The sequence below is a fragment of the Sphaeramia orbicularis genome, chromosome 15, assembly GCF_902148855.1.
Source record: "Sphaeramia orbicularis chromosome 15, fSphaOr1.1, whole genome shotgun sequence".
NCBI classification, from domain to species: domain Eukaryota; kingdom Metazoa; phylum Chordata; class Actinopteri; order Kurtiformes; family Apogonidae; genus Sphaeramia; species Sphaeramia orbicularis.
This window is the reverse complement of record NC_043971.1, coordinates 48,369,331-48,388,203: the sequence shown is the minus strand read 5'-3', so window position 1 is coordinate 48,388,203 and position 18,873 is coordinate 48,369,331. Positions and strand designations below refer to the sequence as shown.

The 18,873-nt window shown below is 35.6% G+C and overlaps 1 protein-coding gene across 3 annotated transcripts in view; it reads right to left on the bottom strand.

The window, feature by feature from the left end:
• The window catches only part of vps8 (VPS8 subunit of CORVET complex), a 74,337-nt gene that overhangs the window by 30,231 nt on the left and 25,233 nt on the right, over window positions 1–18,873 (bottom strand). For all 3 annotated transcript variants that reach the window (XM_030156473.1, XM_030156474.1, XM_030156475.1), the window contains 20 exons: window positions 18,686–18,753; window positions 18,233–18,386; window positions 17,245–17,304; window positions 16,774–16,881; window positions 16,225–16,305; window positions 13,655–13,825; window positions 12,791–12,865; window positions 10,174–10,209; window positions 9,078–9,168; window positions 8,120–8,166; window positions 7,925–8,014; window positions 7,116–7,162; window positions 6,389–6,611; window positions 5,423–5,512; window positions 5,292–5,343; window positions 4,203–4,245; window positions 2,622–2,694; window positions 2,084–2,203; window positions 1,468–1,539; window positions 74–193 (listed from right to left, as the gene is read on the bottom strand). In XM_030156473.1, coding sequence (XP_030012333.1) covers window positions 74–193; window positions 1,468–1,539; window positions 2,084–2,203; window positions 2,622–2,694; window positions 4,203–4,245; window positions 5,292–5,343; window positions 5,423–5,512; window positions 6,389–6,611; window positions 7,116–7,162; window positions 7,925–8,014; window positions 8,120–8,166; window positions 9,078–9,168; window positions 10,174–10,209; window positions 12,791–12,865; window positions 13,655–13,825; window positions 16,225–16,305; window positions 16,774–16,881; window positions 17,245–17,304; window positions 18,233–18,386; window positions 18,686–18,753 — 1,821 coding nt within the window. The remainder of the gene's footprint in view (window positions 1–73; window positions 194–1,467; window positions 1,540–2,083; window positions 2,204–2,621; window positions 2,695–4,202; window positions 4,246–5,291; window positions 5,344–5,422; window positions 5,513–6,388; window positions 6,612–7,115; window positions 7,163–7,924; window positions 8,015–8,119; window positions 8,167–9,077; window positions 9,169–10,173; window positions 10,210–12,790; window positions 12,866–13,654; window positions 13,826–16,224; window positions 16,306–16,773; window positions 16,882–17,244; window positions 17,305–18,232; window positions 18,387–18,685; window positions 18,754–18,873) is intronic.

The window sequence follows — 18,873 nt, the reverse complement described above, 5'->3', positions numbered from 1 at the left end:
CTCAGTTGCCCTACAGATGGGTAAACCTTTAATACTAAAATTGTTTGGGGTATTTGGAGATTTGAATAGTTACCTGATCAAAGAGCTTCCTGTTAACAAAGAGTGTGTTGTCTGGTTTGGCCAGCTGGCGAGCTAAAAAGGTGAAGAGCCCGCCCACCTGGGAGGGAGTAAAGTCTGGGTTGTCCACCATCACCTAGGAACAAAAAAAGACAGATTACTACCTGAAACAGAGGATGATAGTGAAATGAAAACTGTACTATTTAATCAACTCTCTTAAAGTAACACTGACAATGAAAAAGATAAGATTAATCTACTGTTCTGGTGCAAACCTTGAGGTGAACACAATGTATACATCCAGTTCCAATTAACAGCCCTGTCTACATCATTGTTTTATTTTACAGCAGTAAAAAATAGAATAAAATAAGTGAAAAAATAAGACAATACCCCCGCCCCAAATGCACAACACTTTGTCCCTCCTGCTCACTGATACTGCTTAGTCAGGGATTCATTTGGAATTTTAAATGAAAGACAATTGTAAACTAGATAAAACTAAATTGCTGTCCTTTTTGGGTAGCTCAGTTAAATCAAGACAAACATTGTTCTGCCCAAGTGTTAACTTTTAATCTGACCACACTTTGTCTGTTTGGGTGAATAGACTTCAAGCAATCGGTTGGACAAATTTACTAAGGTCAAATTTTCAAAACTTAACATAAAATCCAAAAACATTCCAGTCAAAACGTGTGTCAAATTTGAAAAGAATCGGATGAATAGTCTTCAAGAAATTGACTGGACAAAAATCTTTGATGGATGGACAGAATACCCCCAATCTAAAATGTAAACATACACCCACACACACATGCCAAAAAAAAACAAAACTAACAAAAAGAAAAACAATAAATATTTTTTATATATCCTTTAACTTTTATACTATTTTTTTACTTTTATACTTTTTGTGGTTGTTGTTTCAGCTGGTTCTGGAATAAATTTGTAATTTCACATTTTTACTTTTTTTTTGCCTATTCAAACAATCGTTTAATAAAATGGAGGAAAATAATCAAGAGATTTATCAATTACAAAAATAACTGATAGCTGCAGCTCTAAGTATATCTAATATAATATAATATAATATATTAATATTTATAACAATTTCCTGCATGTGTCAGTATGAGGATCTCAGGCTGGGGTGGGAGATTAGGGTAAGTGATCAAAAACATCACAACACAACAGACTGTTTGCATCTACAGTATAGGTAGCAGTTGTCTTTGGGGTAATATATAGCATAAAATTTCTTCATTTCCACCTCTCACTAAGCTCCAAGTTGCATAACTGTTGAGCTATGTGTACCACATCATCTAATACAATTATGGACTTAAAAGCCATCATCAAAACAAGAACAATAATTACATTTTCTTACTTCTCTTATAGTAATTATTTTGCCACATCTTCCAACCCTAGTTTTTATTTTACCTGGAGTAAGATGTCCACGATCCTCTGTTGGTACTCAAGTGCCTGCTTGTCATTCTTAAAGTCTTCAAATGTCTGTGAGAACCAGAACAATCAAGAATGGCACGACATTTTGATGTATCATAATTGTAGGAGGTGGCTGTGGATAATCCACACAATTACAGTCCAACTAATTTTTTCACATGAATGTCACAGTTCATCATTTCCAAAAGTGTAAGACTGCCTTTTCCACAATTAGGGTCAGGCTGCCAATTGTCAATATCATTAGCCTCATAGCATAATTGCCTAAGTTGTATTTTTGACCAAATTGTGATATCTGCGTAACTGTACTCTCTTTACACTGCTGATTGATTTTTGATCATTAGCTAAGACCTGAAAAAATAAATATGACTGAGGTTATTATGTCATGAGGCTAATGATATGATATGTAAATTAATTTGGATTAAAATACAAGAAGAATGCTCTCTGGAAGATTCGATCTGTATTGACCAAACCAAAATCATGTCCTGAAGGACAAAACACTGATACATTATACTAAATATACCAGTTTACAAAATATAAGGCAAGAGATCACACATTAACCACAACTATTATAATAAAGGACAAAATGTCACCTCACCATGGCGAGGACATTGAGGAATTCCCGTGTATCAAAGTGAAGAAGAGTACGAATAAATGGGAAAACTGCCTCTTCCTCTGATGAGTCGACTGAATGCAAGCGGATCAGAAACTCAAATACCTGACACACATAAACACATACACACACGCACAAACTGGTTTAGTCCAACAGTAAAGTAAAAACATTGAATCTTAACAGCAAAATATCCTTCACTATGCTTTGATGTTTCAGAAGTGTGTAGACCAGGGGTCACCAATCCTGGTCCTCCAGGGCTACTATCCTGCATGCTTTAGATGTATCCCTCTCCCAGCACACCTGACGGTCATTATCAGGCTTCTGCAGTGCCTGATGATAGGCCTGTCATTTGAATCAGGTGGGTTGGAAGAGGGATACATCTAAAACATGCAGGATAGTAGCCCTCGAGGACCAGGATTGGTGACCCCTGGTGTAGACAAACTTAACAATTAGAACTTTTGAGCTTCTTTAATCTGAATTCATAATGAAAAAATCAGAGTGCTTCCTAAAAGTATTTAGATACCTGGTTCTTAACCTGAACCACAAGATCTTCAGGAATGTCTCCTAAAGGGTAGGCCCTTCCTGCAAGACAGCAACTACAAACACACATACACATAAACAACTTAACATTTTATGTGCTATCATTACTACATTTCCATTTTTAACACAAGTAATGTACACTTTTTGAGTCATACATGTGCATAGTAATATATAAATTCTTTGTGTACGTGTTAGAGAAAGGACTGCTTCCTCGGATTTAGGCAGATGGAAAGGCACAGAACATACAATTGACTCTATAATATACACATTATGCACCATGTCAGTCTTTGAAACAAACATCTTATAACTTGAAATGTTTTATGATAAACATCACTCCCTCATGCTTCATATAATGTTACTATAGAGGGAATGCACATCTGTCACTTTCCCCCTGGGCCACGCCCCTCTAAGTCAGACTGAGTGGCAAAAACAAACTGGCTCACCATGATGGAGCATAGCAGTAACTACAGTGAGACCGGGAAAAATGTGGAATATAACATGAAATTAAAGACAACTGGACTGGACATGGATCCATACAAGCTACCAAACAACAAGTGGTCTATGAACACTGATATGTGGACAGAAATCACGTATCCTGACATTTATATGAACCTGATTTCAACGCCGGGAAAATACACAATGCAAAGCCTGAAAGCATCCAAAAGCCAAGGAGTTGTTGACATCCTCGTCATTGTTAATTAGAGGATTACAGTTGGTGAGTGCTTTCAAGTCAACATACTATTGTTTTTGAGGTTTTATGTCAGTGCAGATGTATTTTCTTGGCGGTGATTGCCAAGGTAAAGGCCCAGCAGTAGTGCTCACAGTTCACTACTGATTTACTGTAGTTTAACCCTTAGTATTGACCCAAGTGAGTGGATGATCTACTGGTACTTTGGATATTTAAGTATAGTTAACATCAAATACTTGATACAACACAGCTACAACAGCTTTGTGCTAGAGTAGCCCCTTATTTGGAAAACTAGGTTAGCCTCAGATTAAGCTAGTTTACAAATCATGTAGAGCACAAGGTTCATAATCACACAACTGAAGACAAAAATGTTTCAGTTATGAAATATAGAACTAAATGACAGATGCTAACATTAAGAGCTTTACTAAGAAGTAACATTAGCCAAAACAATATGTAATTTAAGGTATGATTTTACAGAAGAATACAGCACAAATTAACGTTTCCTGACACGAAATGGCAACCAAATCCAGGTTTCGTTGCCTGGATTCCAGTTATTTCTACGAATTGTAGCAATCCATCTGCTTCTTCTGTCTTTGGCTTTAGGTAGCCAGTAAAACGATAGCTCCAAGTGCTTTTTAAACCTATTTATGCAATCAATGGCACAACAGCTCTTCCCCATTTTTTAGATTGCTCTAAAGTTTTCGCAGTATTCAAGCCAAAGCCGCTACTCATCTCCCTCTTTCTGCCACTCAGTGGGCGTAACCGTGGTGACTTCTGCTAGCGGTGACATCACGTGCATACTCTCTATAGACTGATTCCAAACTTTGACCATAACGAGAACCAGCTCAAGTTCATTAGAGATCTTTGTTCACTAACCTTATATACACAAGGACTTTGTTTCCCATCACAACTTCTTCATCTGTCCAAAAAGAAAATTCAAATAATAAAAAAAAAACATTCATTTTAAGTTTTACAGTAACCTCTTTGAAAGCCATTGTGCAAGAGGAAACTATGCATACTTTCCTTAAGAACAAACATCTGCAGATTTTGCCAGTCAGAATTACATACATTTTGTACCATTTTGATGTCAAATATGGACTTAGCAGGGGGTATCCAAAAGTATTAAAACAAATTAAAGTTTTGGCAGTGAGACAAACTGATTCCTTGCATAAATGTTATTTATTAGTCACTAAAAGTCTTCAACATTTCTGAATTACACAATTTATTTTCAGTTTATCTCAGAAGCACATAGAAAAAAAATCCCAAAAAAGCACCAACGCTTGTAAAAACAAAGTAAGTGTCACTGCCACAACTGTATATTGGTTGTAATGGTAGGCCTACATTTACAAAGAAACACCAGAATAACAAGGATTTAAAATAATACATGAGAGAAATATTTTGGAGTTTGCACTTAGGATATCTAGTAGTCAGGGAGATCCATTTAACCTGTCAGTTGCATCAGTTAAGTCCATGAGGGTTTAGTGATTAGGATTCACTGTGTTACTGTGAATTTTCAGTGAATTTCTCACAGCATCTTGGTCCAAATATATACACAAACATGCTTCCCCATGATCTGAAAACAAAACAATAGCACCAAGATGTGTTGCAGTATTGCAATACTAGTTGATATCTGGGACGGTGACTCTCTTTGTTGTCATAAAGAGAAAATCTGGCTGTCTTTCATCCTTTTTTTCCAACAACATGAAGATCGTCTTCCTTTGAATGAACCCCAATCTGAGCAAAACACCAATCAGCCACCTACTTCACTTTTGTGTGTTACAATATTCCTACTATGACACAATGGTAAATAAAACATAGAATCAGAGACTTAACTGTAAACAGAGTGATTCTATGTAACTGGATGACAGAACATGGATTTTATTACACAACCTGCCAACTTCCCCTTTTAATCTGAACACAGCATTCAGGAGAACCATGGGATTGCTCTACGGTTCTAAGGCTCACCTGTAAGGCTCCTTCCCTCTTTAAGTGGTGGGCCAATCATTGCAAACAGTTTCTGAAATGTAAAAGAAGTCATCAAATCTAACAGTTAAATGTCGGGTATGCTGCTAGTGATGTGTTGATGGTGGACTTACCTCCAAAGGTGTAATATAGTCATTCATTCCACTGTTAAAAACGTATATCATCGCGTCGTATAGTTGGTTGTCCCAACACACCTTAACCACCTTCAAAGACACACAAAGGACCAGTCTTACTGAAAATAAAAACATCCATCCATCCATCCATCCATCCATCCATCCAGCCATCCAGCCATTCATCCAGCGTTTTAATCCTAATAATGGTCACAAGGGTGCCGGAGCCAATCCCGGCTCCCAAAGGGTGAAGGACTCTCACACACACATCTATGGGTGATTTAAAATGACCAGTTAACCTATTAAGTGCATGTCTTTGGACCATGGGAGGAAGCCATATGAAAAATAAAGTTTTTTACTCTATGCATTATCTTGTCTGTTCATTGATTAGTCCTGGTGCTTGAACTGGTTCTGTTCAGGGTTTTGGAACCTCAGTTGCATGATTTCATAGGTTTTCAGTGCAACTACAATAATCAAGGATTCATCAGAGAGTAACAGAGAGCAGAGCATAATGTACAACAACATATAATAATAACATATCACCACATCCAGAACAAACTTCTTCTTTTTTCAGTCTCTGCAATGTTTAATAGTTTTCCTTGTGATTAAGGACAATCAATATGTTTACTGTTACTTGTGCTTCTTTCTAAATATACATATCAAAGCACTCTATTAAAACACAATTAGAACAAGCAAATTGTACAATATGTACTCAACAAATATTACCAATATGATAAGTAAAAGAAATACACATGAATAAGTGTGCCAAATACAGCTGCGTGTAATTATGGGGTTATAAGGAGGAATTATACAGGGTGATGGCTACGTTCAGTGGATCCATCTTGTAACCAAGGTTCCAGGTTCCAAACAAATGTGTTTTTGGACAAAATGCTCTTCAAAGAGCAAGTTCAAAGAGCATCATGTTGGTGGGAAACAGGTTTGTATGTTCAACTTACTAACTAAACTCACCTGTTGTATGTCCAGGCTGGTAACATCTAGATGGACAATGCATCGCTCTAGACTATCCATCATACCGTTGCCATGGTAATGTGCAAGGAGGTCCCTCATGATTGGTGTGGTTAGATGACCAAGGCGGTCAGCTACGATGTACGACTCCAGTAACTCCAGAAACACGCCCTTAGCAACGACATTCTCCACAAGCCGAGCATAGAGTTGGTTGAACAACAGGTCACTGCACATGGAAGCACATGATCACACACACCATTTCCTTTGGCCGATAACACAGCTGATAAAACTTAGAATCAGTTACATCTCCTGGTGGGTTACAACAAATAAACAACTAAATGCATCAGGCTCAGAAAAACACTGAACTGTCTATGAAAATAGGATTGTATGTATAAGTTATTTTGTGTTATAATTGAATGGTTTGCTTGAAATGAGTAAGCATGAACTGCAAAGGACCCAAATTAAAACAGAAATCTGCAACTTTTTTTTCTTGTTTTTGGCCAAATGAAAATGAAAGGCAGGTGAGAAAAAGGTGCATCCATCCAAATCTTTTGTTTCCACAAAAAAGTTAATTTTAGAATGTTTGAGAAGTGATGACAGAATCAAAGAAACAACTATCAGTATTCCACTGGTTTTTGTACAACCTTCTACCAGTCCCTCAATGTAACTCTTGGAACCTAACATTGGTGGTTATGTTTGCAGTGCAGTGTAAATGATCAATGTGACTTACAGCCGCTGTAGCAGCAGGCAGTAATCCACCAGGACAGGAATCACATCCTGAACAAACCACAGAGAAAGAGAGGCAGAGACAGAGAGAAAAAAGGGGATTTGACTTCTAATTTTCTTCCCTATAATTTCAACAAAATAGGCACGAGGGTGGAAAAAAAAATGACATTTTGTCTTGACATGTCCTAAGCAGAAAGCTCTAGATTACATTAAATGTCTCAGTATAAATTTTTGTAGATTTGGCTGAAGACTGGACTTGGATTTTGGAGCATATGGTGAGCATATCTGGACAATAGGGCAGAGCTGCAGAACATAGGGATTCACCCTTAAGCCTGTTTGTTGTATGATCCAGTAGAAAGGTTTGCCTTGCCCACCCAAAGACACAAACACTGGAAAGTTTCTGTTTTATACAACTATTTTAAATTTACTCTTTTTTTTTTTTAAATGCACATTTGACAAAAACAACATGTAGTTATAGTCTATAATTCCAAGATTTATTCCTACTGTCTATTATCTGTTCTCTTGTAAAATGACCTGAAAATGTTTCTGTGTAAAACACATTTGAAGTTATTTAAATGACATGGTGGCAGATATATCAGGCTGTAGATGTTTTTCTTGATGTATATTAGAAGGGATTTAGATGATTCTGATCAGTATTTCTTGATTGCATTGTAATTTCTTTGAACTAGGCCTTGTTAACTGTAGTGCTGCCAGTCTTTTCCAGAGTCCAGCTGTCAAGAAGATGCTTAATCTCAAAAGGTTTTTCCTGGTTAAATAAAGGTAAAACAAACTCTAAAATGCTATTTAGCTTACATGAAAATGTTGCTCCATTACTTGGATCTTGCCCTGTTCTGGACACTTCCTCAATGCATGCTCCGTAAACTGAAAAAGGATCTCGACCATCTACAAACACAGAGTGGTACTAGTTTAGAAATTAACTCAGCAATGTTACAATGTACTGTTCATGGGATACAGAGGGAAATCAGTAGTAGTGTTTATCTGTCTTACCTTATCACCTACCACTCCCTTCCTTTTTACTGGATCTCCAAACATGCCTGGAATCAATCACATTAGTATCGGAACAATATGAGACTGTCACAGTTATTTGGTATTTGTCAAGTTATAGCAGCAGAACAGTGTAGTCTTATGGTGTTTGGTCATTGAGACACCTTTACACCTGGTATTATAATGCTGCCTGTGTCTGAATAAATTATTGGACATAAATGCAGTGATTGGATTTCACTTGGACCTGCCTCAGAACATCTGGAGGTAGTTTGGCTCACATTTCACAGGGATCCTTGGTCAGTGTTGTCATAATCCATACAATGTATTCGGATCATGGATTAATTATTTAATATTTTATGTTTACATTAATACACCCATGACTATGACATCATTTCTCACTGTGCTTGGACCCACAAATAACGCTGAGCACTTGCATCACGTTAGCTAACCTGAAGAAAATGAAAAGAAACTGATGTCCACAGAGCCCCAAGAAACAAGACCTTAGTTAGCTTTATGTGGTGCAGTTGAAGCAAATCTGGACGGTTCCAACACTAATTAAACATATCAAAACACATGTGAGCAAGTTGCCAGTAGACCTGTGTACACTAACAAAAAAGTAATCACGAAATTAATTGAATTTAGTTTCCTTTGTTAAACACATGTTAATGTGGGCTTACATGTGAACAGAACAGATGAGGTGCTTCAACATGAAGCCAATGATTTTAAGTGTTCACGGACTAACCTTAGACTGAGTGGATCTAGAGAGACTTGAATGAAAAGAATAAAGATGAGTATTTCTGCTGACAAATTTGGATAATATCCTTTGGCACAGATTGCATTTTTAATACCAGGTGTATAATGGGCCTGAATGTGACAAAACCAAGGCCCTGATGGAAATCTGTCTTCTATCACTGTTTTACAAAGTGTGCTGTATGTACTGTATATGGTATGATATACTCACCAACAACAGCTTTAGCAGTTCCTTCATGGAAGGACCATGCCAAAGACAAAGCCTCGACAAAGTTCTCCTGCTTCAGCAGGCAGTCAATTCGCTGGACACATACAGAAGGAAAACGGATTGAATCTGGGTTGAATACTTGCAAGTTATCTAATGCATATGATCTAATATTTCAAATAAATAATGTAGAAAAAAATTGTTTTGTTGACTTCACAAGTGTACAGTGACACTGATTTTTTGAATAAAGGTTTTTCAAATACGATGCTGGTGAAACCGACTTCCTAGGGTGAGTTCTGATTTCATGATCTTGACCTTACATTATGTGACCTTATATTTATGTAAGTTTATTCATTCATTTATTTATATATATAAATATGTATATAAATAGCAGATTTCTTTTTTTCTATTCACATTTAATGTTTTACTCTTGTATGTTTTCTACCTGTCTTGTCTTTGTTTTTTATATTTTACTGCAGTTAACAGTAAAATATCCTCACTGTGGGATGAAAAAAGTCTTATCTTATCTCATCTCATCCCATCTCTTTTGTCACTAAAGAGCCGTTTTCTAAAACCAAATGCAAAGCACTTTATCTTTTTTATTATCAAGTAAACATAAATAAAAAGGCAATTTCTACTGCCACAGTACTGTGGCACAAAATATCGTTTTTTCTATTGCCCCAGACCAATCAAATGTTGGTATTTGGACTAGAGCCAGTCAGGGATACTGTTCCGTGAATTCATTAGTCTCTCGTTGCCACAGTACTGTGGTGATAAATGGCATATACTTCAGTGCATTCTTTTGTGCATTTTGATACCACAGTACTGTGGCAATTGATGGAAGAAATGACAAATTAGTGATAGTGTATAGTATAGAATAGGAATTATTGTTCTAAATACTCTATATGTTGTTTTATGGTGTTCTTTGCTCTGAAGGCTGGAGAAAGTGGGTGGAGGGCACCAATTAGCTCTGTGGTAATAGACAAACTGATATTTTGTGCCACAGTACTGTGTCAGTAGCCACTTTGAAATAAAAAGGCTAAGAGTGGCTAAATTATGTGTTCTGTTGTGTGTAGTTAAAACAGTAGTGTCTTGTACATACCTCTCTCCAGGTCCTTAGAGTCATAATGTGAGCTGACTGCAAAACAAGTGAATATGACACTATTAAACAACAGACACAAATATTTGCTCAGGTGTGCTTTTGAACAAAACACTTGAATCCATTTGAATTTTCCCATTACTACATACTGCATGTTCTCACTAACAATTACCTTTTTTTTTTCCTCAACAGGTACCTAAAAATACAAGTTTCTGTTTCTCAACCTTGACTTGTAACATCTGTCACGTGAGGGGGTTGTCTTTTCTTTGTGGTATTTTCTCTTCCATGTAGGTGGAAATCAGTATTTAATAATAATATTTATTTAATAAGTATTTAGTAAAAAATAATCCCCTTTGGATGCATACCGGAAAAACTGAAAGTGTATGAAAATGTGAGGAATAAAAGTATAGGTATTTGTGTTAAAATGTAGAAAGCATGTCTAAAAGTAATCTACAGATTAGAGCCTGACCGATATGGGATTTTTGGGTCCAATGCCAATACCAATATTGGGGGCTATAAAAGCCAATATCCAATATACCAGCTGAAAACCAATATATTGGTCGATATATGAAATAAGAACATTGATATACACAGGCTATAATAGTCTTATATTAGATAATGGTGGACATGTGAATTAACAGTTACATCTTTGTTCATCTCACAAAGATAATTTACACATCTTTAAAACACTGTATAATAGTCTTCTATTAGACTAGTATGTGACCTGTGGGGAACCACGGGTTGTAGATGTGGTAGTTTTTATGCTGGGGAGAGCAGACTTTTTGGGAGAAGATGTGAGTCTATATTTTATAAGTAGTAACATAAAAATTGTTTGGTAAATCATTCTGTAAAATGTAAGCGACAATTAATATACAGTACATAAGATGGGGGGCAGATAGTGGTCTGTGATTTTCGGGGGGGGGGGGGGGGGATTAATTGGTCAGACTCTACTACACATATCTGACAACTCTACCTCCCACCTTTGCCCATAGAATACCATCAAACAAATAATTTCAGGCAGGTTAGTACATCAATATTACACTCTAGCTTTTATTCTGTACTGACGTGTTTCCACAACAGCCCACAGTGGAGCAGAGAAAATAAGAAGAAACTATCTCAGATCGACCTCTTCCATTCATACTTTTGCCCAAAGAACTGACCAAGATAAGGTCTGTACAACATTATTGTGTTGTTTTCCCCACACAAGGACTGTAAGCTACATCCACAGTCAAACGTGTACACTGTAAAAAAGAAAAAGCTAACTTAAAATTTCAAGGCAACTTATTGCACTGACTTTTTGAGTTTACATGACAACTACAATGCCTAAGTAGTGAAGAAACTTGTGCCAACTTACACTTTTGGTCTCAGATAACTTAACTTTCACACAAACTCCATATTTTCAGTTTTACACAATAAGAATTCAACTTTATAGCCACTAATCTTTCATATAAGAAGAAATTTCTATATTTCAGTTAAATTATCTTAATAATAATGGATTAGGTTTATATAGCGCCTTTCTATTACCACATACCCAAAGTGCGTACATTGGATCCATTATTCATTCACTCACACATTCACAGTCTGGGGCAGACTGACGGAAGAATGGGAAGGCACCATAGGATGTAGCATCCCAAGTCCTTTTCACACATGAGATGTATTTTTTCAATATTTACATTCCACTGGTGCGTTTCACCATAATGTTTTTAGCCATAAATGGGTTTCGTACTTCTTGAAATGTGGCCTTCTCTCTGCACTTATTTTAATTCATAATAAATGAGTACAGGGTGGGGAAGCAAAATTTACAATGAACATTTAGTTGTTTTTTCTCAGCAGGCACTACGTCAATTGTTTTGAAACCAAACATATGTTGATGTCATAATCATACCTAACACTATTATCCATACCTTTTCAGAAACTTTTGCCCATATGAGTAATCAGGAAAGCAAACGTTCAAGAGTGTGTGATTTGCTGAATGCACTTGTCACATCAAAGGAGATTTCAAAAATAGTTGGAGTGTCCATAAAGACTGTTTATAATGGAAAGAAGAGAATGACTATGAGCAAAACTATTACGAGAAAGTCTGGAAGATACTATTAAAGAAGAATGGGAGAAGTTGTCACCCCAATATTTGAGGAACACTTGCACAAGTTTCAGGAAGCGTGTGAAGGCAGTTATTGAGAAAGAAGGAGGACACATAGAATAAAAACATTTTCTATTATGTAAATTTTCTTGTGGCAAATAAATTCTCATGACTTTCAATAAACTAATTGGTCATACACTGTCTTTCAATCCCTGCCTCAAAATATTGTAAATTTTGCTTCCCCACCCTGTATATCATTAGCCTCATAGCATAATTGCCTAAGTCATATTTTTAGAGGTCATAGCCAAGGATGAAAAATTAATCAGCAGTGTTAGGAGAGTAAAGTTACACAGATAACACAATTTGGCCAAAAAATATGACTTGGGCAATTATGATATGAGGCTAATGAATTATACCTGATGGAAGTGTTTACTAACAACTACTGTAAGACATATTGGAGAAATGGCACCCACCCAAAATGGCTGCTCTCCGGTTTTCTACTCTATGACAATACTCACAGATTTATATATCACACAGTACCTTAGTCCCCAAATAGATGATCTGTCCTGCATAGCTTGAGACGGACTGGTAGCAGGCTTTTTCTCCAACCAACGCCTAGAATGCAAAAACAGTGTTAGACACATAAAGAGCATTCAGCTGTGTGTGTGTGTGTGTGTGTGTGTGTGTGTGTGTGTGTGTGTGTGTGTGTGTGTGTGTGTGCGTGAAGATGGGATCAGTTTATGGGCATTACAGACAGAAATACAAGTAACCAATCCTTCCCAAGTTCCCAACATAAAATATGCCCTGAAACCAGCAAATTTGTGAAGAATATTTAAAACTAATATATAAAAATAACAAAAAATGAATGTATAGTAAGACTAGGTGGGTAGTAAACAAATCAAAAACAACATATATGTGTGTGTTTATTTATCGATTTCACACTGAATGTCAAATCATCATTTCTTTCAGGTTTAAAGGCTGATTCTTGTCCCAAAAACCAATTATTTATGGGTAAAGCAACTAAAAACATAAATCCAAGAAATTTAAAGAACACATTTTTTAAAAAATAAATATAAGGATGAGGAAAAGCAGTTTCATCCAGGATGGTAATGGAGGTGTCAATATTGATTGATATTTGTTTTTATCATGGTAATATTTTTGGTTGCATCACCCAAGCCTAGTCTGAGTGATCATCGATTAAAAACTGTAGCAAGAAAGTAGAAGCCTGACAATGAAAAATCTGGTCATACTAAAAAATTATATTCTAGCCATTTATTTTGACCAGTAACCTCAGTTAATTAATAAGTCCATTCCTTTATCATTTTGATTTGAAAACGCAGACTTTTATAACACATACATTTTACTTTGATCTCCAGACATCTGACCTTTGACCTAACCCCTCACCAGTGCCTGGGACACGTTCCCTCCTGTGGCCAGCGATTTGAAATGTCGGCTGTTGTAGACCAGCTGCACTTGTTCCAAATCCATGATCTCCAAAACCTCCTGACTAGGCCTGTCCAAGACCTGCAGCTTCTCATGGCTATCAACCAGGACCAGCGTACGACTGTTTATCCACTATAATGAGACAGACACACACAAACAAAGACAAAAATGTGTTTGCTCTTGGAGAATTCTGTAACATGGCTTGAGAGTCTGGTTCAACCAGCTTTATATGTAAAGTGTCATGAGATACCTTTTATTGTGATTTGTCACTATATACATACATTTTTATTGATTGATTGATTGAAAAATACAACAAAACAGTGTGTATTTACTCAGAATAAAGTGGAGTTAAATCACAGTTGTAATGGGAGCCACAAAATCACAATGATTTGTAATTTTTTTCTTATTATACTTATTATTTTCTTATTATATTCGTATAAATCAATTTGTGCTTTTGCTAATAATTGCAACAGGTACTCATATGATGTAGAGAGTGCATCAATTCATCAATTCATCAATTCAACAAATCATCTTAGAGAAAAATAGCAAATGTTTCACATTGAAAATGCAATCATATATATATATATATATATATATATATATATATATACAAGGTGGGGAAGCAAAATTTACAATGAACATTTAGTTGTTTTTTCTCTGCAGGCACTACGTCAATTGTTTTGAAACCAAACATATATTGATGTCATAATCATACCTAACACTATTATCCATACCTTGTCAGAAACTTTTGCCCATATGAGTAATCAGGAAAGCAAACGTTAAAGAGTGTGTGATTTGCTGAATGCAATCGTCACACCAAAGGAGATTTCAAAAATAGTTGGAGTGTCCATAAATACTGTTTATAATGGAAAGAAGAGAATGACTATGAGCAAAACTATTACGAGAAAGTCTGGAAGATACTATTAAAGAAGAATGGGAGAAGTTGTCACCCGAATATTTGAGGAACACTTGCACAAGTTTCAGGAAGCGTGTGAAGGCAGTTATTGAGAAAGAAGGAGGACACATAGAATAAAAACATTTTCTATTATGTAAATTTTCTTGTGGCAAATAAATTCTCATGACTTTCAATAAACTAATTGGTCATACAATGTCTTTCAATCCCTGCCTCGAAATATTGTAAATTTTGCTTCCCCACCCTGTATGTGTCCTCCTTCTTTATGTAAATATATTTATATATACAGGGTGGGGAAGCAAAATTTACAGTTCAATTTACATATTCGGGTGACAACTTCTCCCATTCTTCTTTAATAGTATCTTCCAGACTTTCTCGTAATAGTTTTGCTCATAGTCATTCTCTTCTTTACATTATAAACAGTCTTTATGGACACTCCAATTATTTTTGAAATCTCCTTTGGTGTGACGAGTGCATTCAGCAAATCACACACTCTTTGACGTTTGCTTTCCTGATTACTCATATGGGCAAAAGTTTCTGAAAAGGTATGGATAATAGTGTTAGGTATGATTATGACATCAATATATGTTTGGTTTCAAAACAATTGATGTAGTGCCTGCTGAGAAAAAACAACTAAATGTTCATTGTAAATTTTGCTTCCCCACCCTGTACATACATATATACATATACATATATATATATATATATATATATATATATATATATATATATATATATATATATATATACATACATACATACATATATATATATATACACACACATACATACATATATATATACATATATATATATATATATACATATATATATATATATATATATATACACACACACATACATATATACATACACACACACACACACACATATATATATATATATATATATATATATATATACATACACATACACATATATATATATATATATATATATACACACACATACATACACACACACATATATATATATATATATATATATATATATATATATATATATATACATACATACATATACATATATATATATATAAAATTCTTTTTTTTTTTTTTTTTTTAAGCTTCTCTCAAGCATCAGAAGGACATTTACAAAATTAAAATCAGGAAGTCTGGGATGTATGTTTATGTTTATATTAAGATTCTGCCCTTCTGAAACACTGGACAGTCTGGACATTATTGCAAATATCATGTATGTATATACAGAAAAAGTTATTTAATTAGCAGGTACTCTTATATATTCTGTTTCACTCTTAAATGTTTCTGCCTGTCTTTCTGCACTTTTTGCATTTGTGCTGCTGCAAACACAGCAATTTCCTCATGTCTTATCTTATTTTATTACTTGGTGACATGTTAGTAGGCAGGCTCAGCTCAGTTTTGACAACACAGATTTTGGCTTGTAAAATTTTAACCTCATTGAGCTGTATAAAAAAGTTCTTTCAGCAAGGTTACTTGGATTGCTAACATACTAGTTACAACCATCACCAAAACACTACAGATACTGAATGATTTTTTCAGCTTCTAGTGCCTAGGCCATTAAGAAAGTTACAAAAAAAGAAAAGGCATGAAATAATAAGAGTCATTCAGATTCTCACACTCAGGCTGATGATGTCACAACTGATTTGGAGTTGTCTCTGTTTGATGACATGGATGGTTCCACTCTCCTCTTTCTTCACCTGCAATGATCGACAACATGGAGAATACATGGTACCTACAATATGTCAAGCCTGCTCCTTGTTGCTCTCAGAATATATAGTTAAGATGCGCACATCTAAAAAATACTATCTATCTATCTATCTATCTATCTATCTATATAAATCTGTACACACACACACACACACACACACACATATATATATATATATATATATATATATATATATATATATATATATATATATATATACATACATACATACACACACACACACACAAACATATATATGTATATATACCGTATTGTAAATAAAACCTCTGTTACAATTTGATATATGAGTATTTGCAGCAAAAAATAACAGACTCTTGTCTGAAACCTGGAAACAGGCTAATGAGAGGCTAACACTCTTTAACAGCCTACACTAGTGAATATGGATGGTAAATGAATGGCTAGACAACAAAAAATTTGGACATAGCTGCATACTTACCAGGAGAAAGTGAACTGTGTCTCCTTTACAAAATGCCAGAATAGGGTTAACTATCTTCTGAACAGGAACAAACTGCCAAGCTAGCTGAGGAACACTGGATGGATCCGACTGGTGAAACAGAACACATTTATCTTTTGGCAACAACATTAATATTTGGAAACTAAACTCTTCAGCTGACTGAAATGCTCAGGTCTACATTATTACAGTAACCCCCTAACTATATTACTTATGGTTTCAAACATTCACCCTGACAACATTACTACTGTAAAGATGATTTTGGTGCTGGAGATAGTGAACAAAATTCCATAAATTCAATTAAAAATATGTTCTTTTTTTGTATCACTGATGACTATCTCCTTGCTGAGCTATGGTAAAAAAAAAACAACTTTAGAAAATTACACTTTTTTGCTGCAGTCTACACTATGATCTGGAATACACTACAGACAAAAACTAAGAGACAGGTATACAGACCTTGCTGTAGGGAAAAGTCATCCAAACTTTTAGGGATGGCTTCAGTCCTATGACCAGAATCTAGTGACAGAAAAAAAAGTTCATGAGACGATGCAAAGTGGAGTTTTTCTTTTCACCGTCACCAAGTGTTTGCTCCTGAAGGATTCTGTTGGTGTCTGTGAACTGGCTTAAGAGTCTGGTTTAGACCAGCTCGAAATGTAAAGTGTCATGAGATAACTTTGTTACGATGTGGCGGTATATAAATAAAATTTGATTAGATTTTTCTGGTCAATATCTATATTGAGTTTTTCATACAACACAAAAAAATAAAAAATAAAAAGAATAAATACAAATATAAAGCAAGAGGCTGGAGAGACATGAATGGAAGGTTCTGCCATGTGGGACAAAAATAAAATACAGTTCCTGTTCATTCACATATTCAACATGTCATTATGAACAGCCAAATATACATAGACACAAACCAGCATAAACAAGCACATAAACAAACAAACAGTGCTGTCTTAGACAAAAACAACCTTAACAACAAAAACAACAGAATATGGGGCCATATAACACATACACAAAAGAATCATATATGATGCATAGAAATGAGAGTGGGGGGAATCCCCCTAAAGACAGCATCCAATTTTTATATTCCACCACAGCAGCATCATTAGCATCAAGTGCATCGTAACTCAGGTATCCTGCTGTGTTGATCCATACTATATTTTCTCACTTATGGTCCACCAGGCCCTTCAACACAATGGTAGTTAGTCTTGTACCAATATAAGTTAGGAATGGGGACCAGATTCTATAGAAAACTTCAGTCATACATCTAGACCTGTATGTTAAGTATTCCATGGATAGCATGTTAAAAATAACCTTATGCCATCCAGCAGTTGTGGGGGATTTACAATCTATCCTCTTCAGCAATGTGATCTAATTTGACTTGATTTTGATGCAAAGGGTGAATTATGTGGATTTAACTGGAGCTGCGTGGTTTTATAACCTTAGTGAGAGAAGCCATAGCCAGCAGAGAGTAGTGTGTGATGGGATGGTCTCTGAAGTCTGAGGGAGCACGCAGCGGTTCGATGCAGCAGACCTCCCCTTTAGAACCACTGAAGAGGCATCGAGAGTCACAGGATCGCATCCCCATCACCCTCCTGGAAATGCACAAAGGCCCAAAATGACTGCTCTGCACATTTATGTAAACATCTCTACAAATATGCAATCTAGATGTACACCTACACACACACACACATACATTAATATGTCTATAAAACTATGGTTTAACAGACTATAAGAGTCAATTCTGACTCTTTATGTAAGAAATCACTACAAAACAAAAATAAACAAGGGCCTCTGTTAGCCAACTTGTCCGCTTCAACCTTCTAAACAGTCCACTAGACCTTTTATGAAAAATATCCTTTAACATTTCAGTAAGGATATTGGATCCATTTACCGAAACGCGAGCTCGAAAACTGATCCTCCACTGTCATTGCAAACTGCCAAAGTTGGGTCATCTGTGAACTGAAGACAGACAGAGCAATATCACAACATACTATCGTATTATTCACCTCTGCAAAATCTCATAGTGTTTCTGAAAGCACAAAAGCCAATCTTTCCTCTAATATGTAAAATACACTTGTT